The sequence below is a fragment of the Leptosomus discolor genome, chromosome Z, assembly GCF_034619465.1.
Source record: "Leptosomus discolor isolate bLepDis1 chromosome Z, bLepDis1.hap2, whole genome shotgun sequence".
In the NCBI taxonomy this organism is placed as follows: domain Eukaryota; kingdom Metazoa; phylum Chordata; class Aves; order Leptosomiformes; family Leptosomidae; genus Leptosomus; species Leptosomus discolor.
The window spans coordinates 65,443,615-65,461,019 of NC_141419.1; the positions used below are offsets into that span (position 1 = coordinate 65,443,615).

Sequence of the window (17,405 nt, forward strand, 5' to 3'; positions counted from 1 at the left end):
GGAAAGGTGAGTTAATGATTCATTGGCATACAATGACCTTTTGAATAGCTCTGGACCACGGTGCAACAGCTCCACTTGAAGCTCTCATACTTTAACCTCCTTGCTTCTTTCTGCCTTAATGTTTGCAGCCTGATCTGTCTACATGCCTGGACGCCTGAAGAGAGCAAACATTTACAGCTTCTCCCTCCCCTGTGTTTAGTGGGCAATTTGATCCTTCTTTGTCCATTCCTTATTTTACATCACTCTTAGACTTGACTTGCTATCGAGAACAACAAAGTACAGCTTTGGGAATCTGCTCTCTGTTTATTTAGCACAAAAATGGACTCAGACTCTGATTCACCTTTTAATTACTCTTGGCCTTCGTTACCTAAAATGAGGATTCGAAGAAGGGCATCCAAACCAGGTAGAAAAAACTTTCTTTTGAATGACTCTTGCTTAATAGGTCTGCCTCCTTTTCCTTGTCTGATTTTATACAGGTGGCTATAAACAGCTCGCATGAAGTAGATTTTCTTTCTATCAAAAGTCTACCTTAGTGTTAGTTACTCTTTTGTAGGTAATGGTGTTGGTATTTGTTAAGTAAGAATGAAGTGTTTTCTCCCAGTTATGTACTGTTCTTTAAAATTATTTTAATTTCTTTACTCTCTTAAGGCTTTTTTTTTTTCTTCTATTTGCATGTGTAGTTCTCACGGAGCAGCTCTGACACTCTGGGAGCTGCATGTCATAACAGTGGGTGCAGAAAGTTCTGCTGGTTACAGTTGTTTTCATTTAGGGAGAATTTGGTAATTCAAATATGCCTCAGCAGCTAACAGGATTTTTTTTTTTTTTTAAATTATATGCAAAAATCTTACGAGAATGAAGAAGGAAATACTTTGCTTTCTGTGAAAGAAAGCGAAAGGGTCAGTTACTCCCTTTGGTGGCAGGGTTAGTTACTGTCTTTGCATAGTTAGACATTGTCCTCCTTTGTGGAGATGTCTTTGGGAGGTAAGCTTTATGAATGTTGTCAGTATGATTAAGGGGGTTTTAAGGAGGTTGAAAGGCATTGACCAGCAACTTTATGTTAGGAAGAATTATCACTGAAAGGTTTAATGAGGAAAGATAAATTTTTACTACATTTAAAAGCAAAGAAATGAAGAGAAAGAATGGCAAAAAATGTAATTTGTGCTTCCTTCCATAAAATTGCTTTTTTTGTGTTTCAGAAAGGGAAAAAAACCAAAGAGAAGTAAGATCCATCAGTGTCATTAAAGTCAATGAGCCAGGAGAATCGTGTTTACACAGACTGAGACTTTGACCTAGTTTTAGAGTGAAAAACGTATACAGAAAGCACATTTTAACATGCAGAACACTTACTGAACTTTTTACTTTTATTCATGGGGAAATCCAGTATTTCCCAAGTGCACAGGAGTTTCTGCAATGTGTATGGATGCACATGCAATTTGTAAAGAAGATGAAAAGGGTTGCAAGTTGCGCGCTCTTTCCATCTCTCATGAGGACTCATTTTATCTGTAAATGCTGTAGCTCTGTACCCATCCTCCATGGCATTTTTGTGGGTATTTATTTTACCTTTAGACAGGTTAGGGTTTTTTTAATACTTCACCTGTTGTAAAGCACTGTGTATAGTTCTGGTGTTTGCATGTTACAGTATTGCATCTTGTTTCCCATCCCTGTTGATAGTATACCAAGACATGTGGCTTGTATGCACAGCTGACCGTGTGTGTGTGGTTGTTGGAGCAAGAAGGTTCTCTAAAACATGCATATGCACCCAAGTGGTTAAGTCCAAGGGTTCACTTGTGCTTGGGGAGTTGAAATCCTGGCTGCCCACGGGGTGAGAGAAGTGCCCAGGGGGACAGCAGGCTCATGATCTACACTTGTGATCTGTGTTTTTTCTGGTGGTATCTGACCATGTCCAGTTGATCCTGGCACACACGTGTGGGGCGTGTACCTTGCAGCTGCATTTCCCTCAAGCAGGACTTCAGGTCTCAGTGAACAAGAGACTGGTAGTGCCAGGTGGGAAGCAATGTGGAATTCTTCCTCCCCACCCCAGAAGTCATAAAGTCATTGTTGTAACCTGCTCTGGGTGCTTCAGCTGATCTGGGCAATTAAATGTCATCCTCCTCCCTTCCCCTCTGAACCATCAGGCTGTTAGTTTTCTGGTCTGGGATTGCTCCCCCTGGGAGGCTGGGGAGCTGTGCAGACCTCTGGTGGGAGAGTCCAAAGTGGAAAATCTCACACCCCACTTTGCACCATATGCATCAGTGTTTTCAGGTTTTAAGTTCCCTGCGTGCCCCAGGGCCAGATTTTCTCCTTGCCTGGGGACCTCGCAGACTGGGTGGGGGAGCCCCTGCCCTCCCCCTGAACTGGGGCCGGCAGGAGCCAAGGGCAGGCTGCGCACCCTCAGAGCCATGCATTGGAGACTCCTTCCCTCCTGCTGACGGTGCATGTGCATGGCATAATTAAAGGTTAATTAGGCTCAACAAAGAATGTGAATGTGACTATGTCTTAGTGATTGGGCTGGGGAGGGGGGTCTAAGTTTTGTTCCTTGCTGCAAGACCTCTAATGGTATTTTGAAATGGCCATAAGGCAGATCTCTTCTCCCCTCCCATAGCGCTGCAGAGTCCTACCTGTTCAGAAGCAGTGACTCTCAGAGCCTTTTTGGTGGCTTTAACAACCTTCAGGGGTGCTGAGAATATCTGTCTCTGAGAAGTCTGTCCCACTGTGCTGGGAGGTGGGAGTTATGCACGAAGTCCACTTAGGCAGAAGTGGGAATTGAAGCCGAGCATCCCATATCTTGGGAAAGTACTTTATCTGTTGTGCTGTTGTATAAAATGAGACACCAACTGATTTCTGTTTATATATTCGTTTGTGTAGTATGTATGGTACCTGCTTCAGGGAGGGAAGTCAGAGCTGTGAATCCCATGTTGGAAAGAACACTTTCTCACATTCCACGTTTAGGTTACAAAGATCAATGTCAATGACTGACAAGTGCGTTTATCTTCAGTGTTTCTTAGTGACTACTTTAGGACCACATCTTGAACATGATGGTATGATTTCTAGCATCCAGATGCCTCATCCTTTTCACACAGTATATAGGAAACACAGCGCTTTGGTTTCCACTCCATAGATTTAGGGCAGTTAAATGTTCATCTTTATGACAACACCACTTCAAAGCCTGCCTTGCTTTACGCTCCATGTAATGCTGTTCTTACATACTTGCTTAATTTTGCTGTCATGAGTAGCTGCACTGTCTGGATGAAGCACTAAGACACCTGAGTTAGGGATGCAGATCCTCCATTGAAACTGGTTGTATGGTCCACATCTACTGATGTGCATGTCACTTTGGTCGGCTCCTTGCCACGAACGTGTGGAGTTGTTTCTCCAAATTCAGGTGACCACTTCTGGATTTTGGGTATTCTGCAGTCATGCATGACCCATGCACTTAGCTGTGTGCATTTTTTGCTGACTTCATTGCTCTGTTACTTCAAGTTATACATTAACCCCTGCTCAGATTGCTGGGGGTAAATGTGATGAGCTGTCTAAAAACTATTCATTATATCTAGGGAAGGGAATTTATAATTTCTTTCCTGGCTCTTGGCTTGGTCATGTTGATGTATTTCACTTCTCTTTTCTGTGTGCTCTCTCATAGAATGATTTAAGTTTTGGGTTTTGTGGAAAAACAGTCAGTGTTAATGTTCTTGTCATTTTCTGACACATGTCGTTCAAGGCTGTACATTTTCTTATGCCAACATAAAGCATGTTTTGAATTACTGCTATGATGATCCTGTGTTTTTTTTAAAGTATCTTTATAAGCTTTTGTGCCTGGTAAAATGTACATCTTTTGCTGTATAATTTCGATGACAGCATTACAGAAGCCATAGAGTACTTGTGGCTAGTTATTCATGTTTGGAGATTATCCTTCTCAGCACTGTGGCTTTTGTTCACCTACATCTAAATATTACATACATCTTTCTCAACTGTTTACCAGGCAGACAAGAGAGTGTCACAGGCTCTGCTAAGGGAGACATCCCTTTATTTTATTCTTTTTCTGTGGTCATGGCACAGTATACAGCCAGAGAGCATTCAGCTCTGTCAGGAGGATCAACTTGGTGAGCTGTGCTTGCTGGGCTGTTTCAGTACCAGAGCCAACTCTGCTGTGTTGTATTCAGGTCATTTTTACCTTAGGAAGCATCTTGAAGTCCATTACTGACACCTTTCAGAGCTAAAACTCTTTGGGACACTTCACTCTTGCAAGAAGTGCCAGTTTGCCCCGGTAGTCTTGTCTGCCTTTCAGCTGTGCTGAAGTTTTACATCTGCAATGAGAATAAGCATTTTGTATGTGTGGGGGAGATTTTTGTGTCATTTGGTTTGAAAATGCATTTTGTTGGTGGTACTCATCTTTCAGGCAAGGACAGCTTTGCTGCATATTACAGCTCATACCCAGTGCAGTGAGCTATTACCTGCTGCCTTGTTAACCTGGAGGAAGGTATGTTGATGATTCCTGTAAGACCAAACCAACTTGTAGCCAGCGAGGCAAACTGGAGGCGATTAGTTGGGCTCTAGGAATGCAATGTGTGATGTGGATGTTTGTGACGGTTTTGTCACTTTTTAAACTGTGTGGGCCTGTCCAGTGGAAATAAGTTACTAGCACAGTCAATGTGTAATAATGCTCTCCCCTGCATTCAGTAAAGTCTTTAAATGCTTCTTTTCTTACAAAGTTTGTTTGATGTGGTCATGCCTTCATTCATGTTTGAAGTTGGGGGGCAGAGTGGGAGTAAGGAGGTACAGTGGGGTCATATTGCAACATGAAGCCCAAAATAACCTGCTATGTTTTGTCTGTTCATTTAAACCCCCAACAAACATTTACTTAGCCATCTCATAGAATCATAGAACAGTTTCAGTTGGAAGAGACCTTCAAGATCATAGAGCCCAACCTTTGTCCTAGCTCTACCAACACCACTAAACCATGTCCCTAAGTACGACATCTACCTGTCTCTTAAACACCTCCAGGGATGGTGACTCCACCACGTCCCTGGGCAGGCTGTTCCAATGCCTGACAACCCTTTCAGTAAAGAAATTCTTCCTAATATCCAGCCTGAACTTCCCCTGGTGCAGCTTAAGGCCGTTTCCCCTTGTTCTGTTGCTTGTTACTAGGGAGAACAGACCGACCCCTGCCTCTCTACTGGAGCATCGCCAGAAAAACAGACAGCATTTAGCAGTGATAATCAATGAAGATTTACCAAAGGAGTAAAGTACTAGGAAAGGAAAGTCCTGCAGATAACATATTCTGATAAATCTGGTTGTATTTGCAGCAGCTTTCTTCAAAAGTTGTTACTAGTTTGTTACCCTCTTAGATAATTTTAAAATAATGTAAAATGAGGTATTAGAAGTTGCTCTATACATAAAAATGTGAAGTAATAGGGGGATTTTGTTGTTTCTGGCTCAGGACATGTACTTCATAGCACAGGCCATTAACTGGCTGTAGAGACTCCAGTGATGGGAGTGTTGCTGAATTCAAGAAACTTGTCTCCATAGGCTGAATTTTACACTGTGATTCGGGAATCCCTGACACCTGGGCTGTTTTTCAAGGTAGAACCTTTGCAGCCTAGCACTGGAGCCACATACTGCCCTTTCCAGTTGTAGCCAGTGGGTTTATATTCGAAAGGAAGCGTGTGCTGGGGAAGGTAATAAGCATAAAAGAATCAATGGAGAGCCTAACATTTTTTTTTTCTTTTTTGTTCTTGGTTTAAGACCAGCCCTTGGAAAGCTTTACTTACCACAAGAAAGTACCACCAGTTTTGCCAAATCACATTTCCATATGATTTTAGCTACCGAAGTCTGATGAACTGCTGTAGAAAACAATGCTTTTATACTATTTATAAACAAATGCTTTGGGATCTTGGCAGACATAAGTAAATGGTTGTAGGTTTTGCAGTTCTCAAGGTGGCAGGCACTAAAATCATGTTAAAGTTCTTGCAGGAGGGAGAAGCAAAATGAAAAGCGTAAGGATGTTTTAATGGTATGAGATCCCACAAGGCCTGCCAGGACTAGAAACCAAATAATTCATAGTTTGCCATTTCTAAATGGGAATTTCCAGTTTTCTCTAAGTATAGAGTTTACTGTTGTTTGGCTTTATGAGATAGTATCTTAAAATTAAATAAAAGCTGTGGTGTAGCATTGCAGTTTTGGCAGTGGTCTGGGACTTTTTTTTTTTGGAAAGGAACAAATGACGCAGACCTTGAAAAGTATAGTTTCTAGGCTAGTGCCATTTCTTCATTATAACTTTTCTTGCAATCTGATGGCCATAGGCATCTTGGATGGGGCTTTGAGCAACATGATCTAGTGAAAGATGTCCCTGCCTATGGCACGGGCGTTGGACTAGATGATCTTTAGAGGTCCCTTCCAATCCAAACCATGCTATATGTATTCCATGAATCTTCCAAAAGCAGTTACATTGCTTTAGGAATATAGCCTGTGGAAAGTCTTTAGTGATATCTTTTCCTTTCCCACCTTTGCAGAAAATAAATTTCTGATGCAGACTAAGAAGGATTTTTTGCTTAATTTCCAGTAACAGATAAATTGTAGTGAAGTTTATTGAGAGTTTTGATTGTGGATATTTTGCTGGGTGTGATACTTTTCTGTATCACATCATTCTTATGCTAGTCTATCCCATTTCACTTCCAATGGCAATGCTTGACTTATAGCTTCTTAAAATAAGGAAAATTACATTACAACTGTCATTTTTTGTTTAGCCTGTTTTCACACAGTCTAGAACAAGAATAGTTTCCACTTTGTCAAATTTTACTCCTTTTACAATGTGAAGATAATATGAGGCCTTGACTACCAGCTCAAATTCTGGCTTGGTGCATGCTTTTCATACTCAGAAGGAACTTTAAGAAAAATAGGCCTCCAGGAGAGAATGGCAGTGTTTCTGTAGCACTTGGTTAGGTTTTCTGCTGCTCAAAGCCATGAAATAAACAGTCAACCCATGCAGCTTTTTATAATGTTTGCAGTTATGAACACACTATTGAAAACTAAACTCTAAACTTCTGTTAATGATTTCTTGTGAAACTAATAATTTCTCATCTTGGTACCAAAGGAGATCAGATGCAGTCTTCATCCCACATGTCTTGTTCATGGGTCAAATCTTGGTTGATTGCTGTCACCCTGTAAAGGCACTGTTAGTGGTATTTTATTTATATCCGTTTTACAGTTCTGTTGCCTTTTTTTTTTTTGCTTTAAGAACAATAATCCACATTATTCGTCTGAGATTGGTATTTAATTTGCTCACAATGGGAAGAATGCTTTAGGAGAGTCATTATTTGACTGCAGTTGAACTGTATTCTGTTAATGTAATGTATCAGATGTTAGATATTTGATATATAGGCCAGAATCATGCATATTTCATCCCCGCCCGTAAATCTTGTCCTATGTACTTCTGTGACCACAGATCTCTACAAAGTTGTAGTTTAGGTGGAAAATAGAGGATTTGCTAACCAAAATACAGGAACACTTATTTTTAAGTTACATGAATGATTCTGTGGTACCTTTCAGAGCCTTGTCAACTATAGGCTTCTTGGAACATACAGCGAGTGTCAGGCAGTTAAATCTGCCAAAAATGGGCAGATTTTTGAGTGCCATACAAATATTACTTAAATTGTAATCCTAAGATTTGGTACTTAATATTTTAACTTTGTCATTTTTATGACAGTATATATACATGAGAAGAAAATAGTTTGAGTTTTAATGGCATATTTTCCACAATTTCTTTTTTCCAGAGCAAAGACACTCCACCCTTGATATTCTCAGGAAACTCAAGGCTCCACCTACTTTATTTGCTGGAACCAGACTTTCTGCCATTCTGAGTGGAAGTGATGAAGTATATGCAAACTGCATGGTAGTAGACCAAGTAAGCCTGTGTTTGAACCTTTGGCAGATGTTTCATCATCTTCTGTTAAAGTAACTTATTTGCATCATAGTAGGATCTTCTGGATCTATCAGTTGTGTGTCCAGTTAGTAAAGCTCTAAAATAAAAGCAGTACTATCTTACTTTTCTCAGCTGTATTTCGTAATCCAGTTATGAGGTCCCTGTTAACAGATTCAGTTGATGATACAAATTAAACTTCCTAGCCTGTAGGGAGAAATCTAAGGCAGCTCTTTTCTGTGTGTTTGTGAGCTGAATGGTATTTACTTCTCTCTAAGAAGCATAAACACAATGTAACTTGCCTATATGGACTTCAGATTTTCTGAATTTTATGTGCATTCATGAAAGAGACAAATTTGCTGATGCTGGCTAATTTCAGAAGTTAATAAGCTTATTGGCTCAACAAAATGAGATGTTGCTGAAAAGATGAAGTTAATATCCTATAACTAGCATGGAACGTTCTGATGCTGGAGGTCCTGACTTAATATTCATGTTTCTGATTTCTTTGTCACCAGCACTGGAGATGAGCCAGAGTGTCCAGACCAAATTATATTTTATATCACCATGTTGCACCTGAAATCCCTCTATGGTCGCACTCAGATACCATAACTTGGGCAGGGGCGCCTAGTCTAAGTCTTGTGATTAGCGGTTGTGTGTAGTTGAACAACTGCCAAATTCTGGTGGCATGCAGCTGCGTTTCAGTGATGGCTGAAGTGGTTTATTTATTTGTAACCTGCTGTGGGCTGTCCCTGTGGTGAAGGTTGGAATGTAGGAGTAAGAAATGATCAGATCATAATGTTAGAAGAAGGCTGAGATTTTGCAAGTGTGATCTACCCCCCCCCCCCCCCTTTTTTTTTTCATTCCCTGAAGTACTTCAGCCACTGCATTCACTGCAGGTCCAGTTTGTTTTGTCAGCTGAGATGGAAGTTTCAGTCAGAGACCAGCATGTGCAAAATGCACCTAAGGTTACTGAGAGATGCATGAAATAATGACTTAGGAGGAAGCAACTGGCAGGGAGCTATATATGCAATCCGTGAACCCTTGATTTTAAGAATATCCAGGTTGGAAGGACAGAGCCCCAGAAGAGCAGCTCTGTTACAGGTGCAGATGTTACCCCAGTATATTGCTGGAGAGTCCTTCAGCTTGGGTTACTAACCTTTGCTGAATACGTAGTCACATTCAACTTTGTTAAATTGCTGATTGTGGCCAAATGCTCCCTTAAGCACCATGCAGCAGGAGCCAGAGCGGCTGCCAAAGGAGGTCCTTCAAGAATAAATTTTAAGGGAGGACCAGCTGTGTAAGACCTGGGAGAAGCATTTTACCTTTGTGCACCCTATACGCACAACGCAACAGAAGTACTTCTAGACTTGCATGCGGCATATCTTTGAACGCAAATGTGGGCTGCTGTAAAAATGATGGCAGTTCTTTCTGTCTTTTAGTAAAAGAAACTTCATTATCATGGGGATGAACACATATCTCAAGTGGGGCTGGAGAGGAGGAAGTTGGCAATCTGAAAGACCTATAAAGTGGAGACACTTGCAATCCTTCCTTTCTTCTTGCTTTTATAGAGATGTTTTTTGAAGGTTGAGTGTTTTCACTGGCTGTATGACTTTTCAGCTTTACTCAGTATCTAAATAGATGACAGTAGCATCTAACTAAAAGACTGACAGTGAACTGTATTTTAATATCTTCTGCAGTTGACAGGAGAATTCAACTTCAGTTGCACAAAGAATTATTTGTTAGCAGGGTCTAAATCCTGATTCCTGTACTTGAGAAAACGTAATTCCCAACCTCACTCCAAAGAGGAGGTGTGCTTCATGCCCACAATTGCTTAATGGCAAAAAATAGATTCCTTTCCCTTGCTCCCGTGGAGAACCTCTGCTCCAGGTCATGTATATTTACCTTAAAGCTTAGGAAATTGGTGCTGGAAAATTAAAAGTGCATGATCTGTAGGCTGATTTTTCCAAATTAAATTGCACAGTGTTTCAGTTCTCCTCCATATGTCTCACACACTAATGTATTACACATATTTTTTGCTCAACTCAAGGATATTTTTTAATAAAAGCTATAAATATATGACTCAATACATTTAACAAAAGGTATAAATATGAGTGAGAAATCTATTAGACTTGCAAATACTAGTTCATTTGTACTCTAATTATGGAAAAAAGTAATGCAGGGTCTAAAATCTCGTAGCCGTATAACTTGCCTTCAATTCATGTGCTGTAAAAAGGGGAAAAAAAAGGCAAAACATAACTGTAAATAAAATGGGAAACTAATCTGGTCCGTGTTCCTTGACAATACATTGTGTTACTGCCTCTTACCAGCACTCATTTTTTCTCTGCAGGCTGGAGATTTAAAGGCTAACTATGTTCATGGATATGATGGCAGCAGTGAAACATGTCTGAATCCCACCAACTCAATCCCGATGGCTAAGAGCTCTTCATCTCCCTCCCTTGAGGAGAATGATCAATATATGTGTGTTCCAAATGAAGGAAATCGAAGGCCGATGAAAAAGGGAGAAAATGCAGCTTTGGGACATACTGTTTCACCTTCTGATCCATGTGGAGCAGATTCATACCTTCAATTCAAGACCTATGGATTTATTAAGGATTGGGGCCAACTTTATACTGACGTGAAAAAAAAAAGGTATGGAATTGACTTGATGATATGGCCAGAATAAGGATTATTTATGTTAACCTTTTATTTCGAAAGATGAAGCAGAATTTGGAGTTATAAATATAATTACTGTGGTAAAAGCACTGTTTTCAATCACTGATATTTAAATTGTCCTATTGATCTGTTTTCATAAAAGTTATGAAGTAATTTTAAACAAATAAAAGGTGTCCTCTAAGTATAAATGCAAATTTATACTTTCAAACATTTTTTCCTTGTATGTATTCTTTAAAAAACAAAAAAGATTCAGCTGTTCATTGTACAAGTTTCTATTGTGGCGTTTTCGTCAGAAACCAGAATTTCATCCTTGTTTTTCTCAGTTATATTTTCCATTAAGAAAACAGTTCAAAATATGTTGAACTGTCTGGGAATCTTTCCATTCTTTGCACTGGCCCGTAGAAGGACCAACTTATTTCTGATTGCGTATATTTTTTTGCTTCAAAAGACACAGTGCAGAGTGAAGCTCGTGTTTCTGATAGGTTCAGACTGTTTTCTGCTTTTTTTGCTGTCACACAAGCTTTGCTGACAGCAGAGCCAGTTGTCTGAGGACCCTCCTCCACACGGTTTTAGGTTATACTGTGAACTGGTTGGCTTCAGGAATGCAGAGAGTTTTGAAGATGAAACTACGAATTTTTTTTTTTTTTTTTATGATTAGTAAATTTCCTTGATAAAAAGGTTTTATTGCTTGTCTGGATAGAAGAGACAAGAAATCAGTTCCTTCTTGTGCAGGAGGAAATTTGAAACTGTCTGCCATCTTTCAAGAGTGTTTGGACTAGTTGGAGGTAGGGCATCAGATCTATGTAAAAGCAGTAAGGAAGCATAGTGCCTTTGGTTATTGAATAAAGTGGGCATTAACATTTTCTCTACCTTTGTTTTGAGTTTCTTATGCAACTATAAAGTCCCACTGAGAGGAATCTTTTAACACAGGTAAGACAAATGTCAGACTAAGAGTTGTTCTTTCACAAACCTTTTATTTTTGCTAGCTACGGTGATATCATCTAGATTACTATAAATAATCTTCTTCTGCCTCTCTGTCATAAACAGTTTTCTCCCTTATGTTTTTAGGTTTTCCCACCTTTTTCAAGACCTAGGTCAGGTACCTATATCTGAGCTTTAAGAGCTTATATGAAGTTTCAGAGAGATGTGATTGACTTTACTATGTCAACTGTAAGTGATCCAAGTATTACACATAAAGTAAGAGTATCAGTATGGAATTCCAGCAGCACCTTTCTTGGAGTATCTGAGGTGATGTGACAAGTTACTTAGCAGATCATTAAACAAGCTTTTTATGTCATAAAAATTCCCTGGGTAAGTTACCCTCAGTAAGACACGTATGCTTGTCTGTTGACATGGACACATACTGCTTTTCCAATTTTAAAATGTGACAGTAACTGATAATGCAGTTAACTTCTTGCTGAGACATCACGTGGGCTATTACTAGGAAACGTTATGAAAGATGGTCTCTGGAAGTGTAGTAAGGAAGTAGTTTTGGACAGTATCGATAGGTTTGCCCTTTGACGAAGTGAATTGTAGTGGTGTGTGAAGTAATTGTTGTGCTATTATTCCTGGTGGGGACTCTGGCTATTTAGAAATAACACACATAATTTAAAGTTTTAAGTTGTAAGGCTGGAATGTTATTGCAAGCAGTGACCGTTCCTTCCAGTCACTCTGATGAAGAGACCGTGAACTTGCTCTTGCAGCTAACGGGACCCATCCTGGAAAACCCTGGTGCTGCTGAGAAACCTTACTGTACTTAGGAACCCTCACCAATCAAATAGTCTCTGAGTGTTTGAAGTATTGATTTAGCCAGAGATTTTCAGTCTGTTGATAGTCCTATATGTTTTTAAGTTTATATCTTTTGAAGTGAGTCTCATAAACTGTCTCAGACCCTCCATCTCTCTTGTTAGTTTTCTTTTCCATCCTCCATCACAGATGTAGGAAAAAAGATGTCAAATACACAGACACACACAAAATATCCATATATACCTGCATACCTTAATACTGAAATCTGACCTACTTGCCTCAGTTCTCCTTATCATCTATATGGAGAGGTAGGTACATGTGTGGAACAGAACACCTCATTTTAAGGGAGATTCTGAGCATGGGTTTGAAAATCATCCTCCAGAGGTGGCTGACTGTGGTGGGAGTCTGTGTAATGCAAATGTCTGTACTGCAGATCCACAAGGTTGGGTCAGACAAGTCCTGTACTCTGTGAGTGACTGAGTACCTTGACCAGGTGACCGCAAACCTGAGAGGGGACTCAGAGTGTGACTTACCTGAAATAATCATGGTGGTTTGGGTTGTCATTGATCAGAGTATACAGCAGTGTCTTTGCTTGTTGCATTAAGGTTGAGGTGGATTGTTACTAGAGTTCATGAGAATTAAGGACTTTGTTGTCTGCTTCAGTTCAAGTCTCGATAACCTTGAAGTAGATGGTGGAAGTGGAGGTGTTTCAGACAGATGCCATGTTCACTGCCCTCCCCTCAGCTCCTCAGAGGCCATGACTTCTAGCAGAGATGGATTTGATTTATCTACCAGTCTGCAGCCCAAGGTATTTGATGCTAGCTTGGTTTGCATTATTTCTCTTACAAGTAAATCACTGAAAACATGTAAGAAGCATCTGAATGTGAAGGGGAGAAGTTAGTTCCCGGTTGGCAGTACTAGTCCCTCTGGAAAGCAGTGCACACAGGGTTGTGGAGCTAGAGCTCCCTGGTTGTGGCCAAGCTCGGCAGCAGCCATGAGAAGGGTCTGTCAGAGATTCACTTCAGCTTTGAAAAAAGCCTAATTTATCGGAAGTGTTTCAAAGGAACTATCTCAGGTTCAGTGAATCAGCATTTTCTAACCAAAATATGTTTAGTGAGGAAATGTTTAACTAGCTGTAATTATGTGAAAGGGCAACAGCTTTGTAAAGTATAAAACCAGCGTGCCGCCTGTTTTGAAACTGTTGCTAGACTCAGAGAAATTCAGTTGGGTTTTGTGCATAGACCAGTGCAAATCTCTCCTCTTCATTATGGTTTTCTAAAGTATCCTGGCTATGTTCTTTTTCATTAGACTGTAGTGCCATTTCTGATATTTTCAGATGTATACATAGAGTTATTTTATGTTTGTAGAATTCTTTGTTTTTATTAGCCCGACTTCTTGCCACTGTAGAGCTTTATCTGACCTTCAGCAAATGATTACATGAAGGGAGAAAAAGAATGCAGCACAAACACTGAATTCTGTTAGGGCTACTTTTAAAACCATTAAGGTAAGCACTTTAGGAGTAGGCTCTGTTAAAATGTAAATGATATACCAAAAATCAGGGGGTTTCCTTTCAAGCTTTATCATTGACGTATTTGGGGATTGGAAGATCTTTTCACGCACAATAAAAAAAAAAACAACCCACAAACTGCAGAGAGAAAAGAGAAAGAGGCTAACTCCTTTCTTTGGAAACTCTGACATCAATAATTACCAAGGCAGGGCATTAGTCTCCATGAAGTGTTCTCAAGGTATTAAAGTACTAAAATTATTGGCTGCCTTGGTGAAAAAAGATAGCTTAGTCATCAGATATAGTGGCCAACAACACTGTTTGGATAGTGCTTGCCACCAAACTGGAGAAGAATATAGACTTTCTCTTAGTCTCTAAGTCTAACTTGTACCCACAAATTATTTCCTGTAATATATAAAAAATTATCCTGGTGGAATTATGACAGACTTCCTGTGAATTCAAATGCAGTCGTCAAAAATTCTACTTCAACTTAAAGCTTTAATGAAGGCAAGAAAACATGTGTGTGTGGTCAGCTGTCTTTCAGAAATTCTGTCACTGATTTATTTTGTTTCTGTTGCTGATGGATTTCAAAATGACACAATTTTTAATTTGCTGCAATTTCTTGTAGGAATGCATAGTGTCTGGGATTCGGTCACGCTCCTATTCCTACTCATCACCTAAAGGTTTATTAGAGAGACCTTGCATTCGTCAGGACTTCGCAGTTGGGAATTCAAATGAAGGTCAGTGTGCTGGCTTTGCACCTGCATAGCCTCATCCCATGCCTGCCTGCTTCAGGGCCAGTGCTGATGGCTTTATTTGGGCCTGTCCTGAACACAGAGCTTGCCAATACGCATGAAAGCAGGGTTTGGTTGCCTTTGGGTACCCCTACCATCACCCCTCGCTCTTCTCCTATCTACTGCCCTGTCATGCCCTCCCTTTATACACAGCTGATCCTCAGGAGGGCACACAAACTGGAAGATCATTGATCAGAAAAAGTAACGCAGGCAAGGGCAGCAATCTTCTTTTTGGAAGATCCTTCCCCAGCCTCATGTTGGGTGCCGGCAGAGGCCGTGAGGAAGCTCAGGATGACACAGAAGAGGGTGGATGGCCCCAGCTTTCTGTAGATCCCAGGGAATCTCTGAAAAATGGATGGACTATTGTCACCTCCACAGGCTGGGGAACAAAATGTACGCTCTCCATCAAGTGGAGACAGAAATGTCTGCAAGCAGCTTGTATTTTTTTTACAAATTGTTTCTATTTGTAGGCACATAGCTTCGTATTTAGAAGACAACTCATACTTTTTGGAGTGAGGGCATGGGTTATATTTGAAAACCATTCAAAGTGTGAGATACATATACTGTGCTTTTCATATAGATCATATCACTTAAAACACACTTCTATTTCAAGAGACTTGGCCCTGTAACCCTGTCTGTTGCCCTATTCCAGCTTGTCTCTTCCTCCAATATACCTTTAGCTGCTTTCCGCTAGTCCTGAGCAAGAGGCAGGGCATGTGAGTTACAGTGAACCAGATGGGATGGACACCCAGAGAAGCTGCGGGTGCCCCGTCATCGGAAGTGTTCAAGGTCAGGTTGGATGGGGCTTTGAGCAACCTAATCTAGTGAAAGATGTCCCTGCCCATGGCAGGGGGGTTAGACTAGGAGATCTTTGAACCTTTCAACCTGAACCATGCTGTGATTCTGTGACACTGAATGTGAAAACACACAAAATTTGTGGAAATACTATTGTTAACTTTGAAACCAGTTAACAAATTCAAAAGCTGTTGGGAAGGTGAGATGGAGAAAGCTGATGGGCAGACATACAGTGATAACAGACATCTTTTTTCCTTAAGAAACTGTGTTAAGCAGTGCTGCAAATAACTTGTTTGTGGTTGATCAAGTTCACTGTAAGATTTCATGTCCTCTTGTAAGGAGGAGTATGTACTGCAGCCTGCAGCATGCAGCTGTGTATTTGTAATAAGTAATTATTACACTAATGTATTTGTAATAATTTGTGTCCAGCATATTAGGTAAGAAGTCTTTGGCAAAACAAGGCAGAAGGAAAAGCGGGAAGTGTGTCGCAGAAGTAAAGGATGGCAGATCAGCAAAGCCCTGCAGCATGTGCTTAAAATGAAAACAAATTCCTTTGACCTTGTAGCTAAGGGACTGTTGGTGTCACAGCCCATTAAGCTTCATCCAGACACAATTACCTGCTCTGACCTGATTTGGGCTTGGACCTGCTCATTCTCTCTCCCCTTCCTCCTGGGGCAGTCAGTGCTGGACCTTTACCTGTCTTGCAGAGAAGGTGGAAACCCTTTCCTGTCCACGCTTTGGAAACAGGCTGTTCTGCAGCCCACACTGCAGATGTGGTGTGCTGCTGGGGAGGGAGTGTGGTGGTCTGCTGAGGTTCCTGCTGATGCTTCCCTGCTACAAGCACCTCCTGCCTCATCCCTTCCTTGCCAGCATTTTGTGAGGATGGGAGCATTGAATAGGGTGTTTGGCAGCTGGCAGTGGCGATTACTGTGTGAGGTCGGCACAGCTGCTGTCACTTTGTGTGGTTGTATCTGGATATGGGACTAGCCCAAGACCTTGGTCCAAGAAGCTAGGTCAGATAGTTCATCCTGATCTCTGTGGGCTGTAGTGGGATTGTGTCTGGGTCTGTGCAGGTGTCTGTGCACTGAAAACCTGCCCCTTCCCTTGTGCCCAGCTGCAAGTGCTTTGGACATCTCGCTCAGGGCTTAGCTGTGCAGGAGGGAGGTGCAGCTGACCTTGCAATGAAATGTAAACCAAAGCAGATGAATGCGGGATGGCAACAGGATGGTCTTTCTCGCACAAGTACAAGAAAAAAGTGGGAAACCACCATCGATTTCTGATGTATGCTCAGGTTTAAAAAAACTACCTGCTTTTATTTGAGAAGGTATTACCAGGCTGTAACAGTAAAGGATTTGTCCCTGCTCTGTAGATGATGTGCTTATGAACAATGGTCAATCCCTCCTTCAGGGTCTTTCACCCTCTAAATCAGTGTCTTGGATCCACCCTTGTAGTGAGTACCTCGATGCCAACTCCATGGCACTGTTTTGCATCAGGCTGTCTTCATCTCCCGTGGATACATGGCCTTTATTTCTTCCAAAAGCATCCTGCAGCAAAGGTTGTGCCTGACAGCTAACTGAAATGCCCTTTTATTCCTGTTGCTTCTTTGGTAAATATTCTAGCTCTCACTAACCTGAAGTCTATATTTGTCTGAAGACACGCTAATTCAGCAAAGCTTGTTTAAGTGTGTATCTAAGGAAGCCATAGTCTAATGCTTTGACCTAGGCAGGTGTTTAAGTATCTTTCTGAATTGTACCTGTGGTAACTTTGCAAAGCATGTCTGCAAAACAGAATGGCTTCTAACTTGGAAATGGTAGAGTGGTCTCTATAGTTGTAGGGTGGTGTGTGTTTTTTTTTTTTTTTCCAAAACAGCCCAACTGAATTATTTATCTTTTCTTTTGCTTTTTTAGGCAGTTTTTTGAAAAGTATCTCCTTGACTTCTCTCTACTGTTTCTAGGATGTAAACTTGTAACACATTACA

At 40.8% G+C, this 17,405-nt stretch overlaps 1 protein-coding gene across 1 annotated transcript in view; it reads left to right on the forward strand.

The window, feature by feature from the left end:
- The first annotated feature begins 318 nt into the window (after positions 1-318).
- The window catches only part of ARHGEF28 (Rho guanine nucleotide exchange factor 28), a 62,052-nt gene continuing 44,965 nt past the window's right edge, over positions 319-17,405 (forward strand). The window contains exons 1-6 of the mRNA XM_086479224.1: positions 319-403; positions 7,770-7,900; positions 10,263-10,564; positions 12,998-13,142; positions 14,467-14,578; positions 16,797-16,877. Coding sequence (XP_086335350.1) covers positions 319-403; positions 7,770-7,900; positions 10,263-10,564; positions 12,998-13,142; positions 14,467-14,578; positions 16,797-16,877 — 856 coding nt within the window. The remainder of the gene's footprint in view (positions 404-7,769; positions 7,901-10,262; positions 10,565-12,997; positions 13,143-14,466; positions 14,579-16,796; positions 16,878-17,405) is intronic.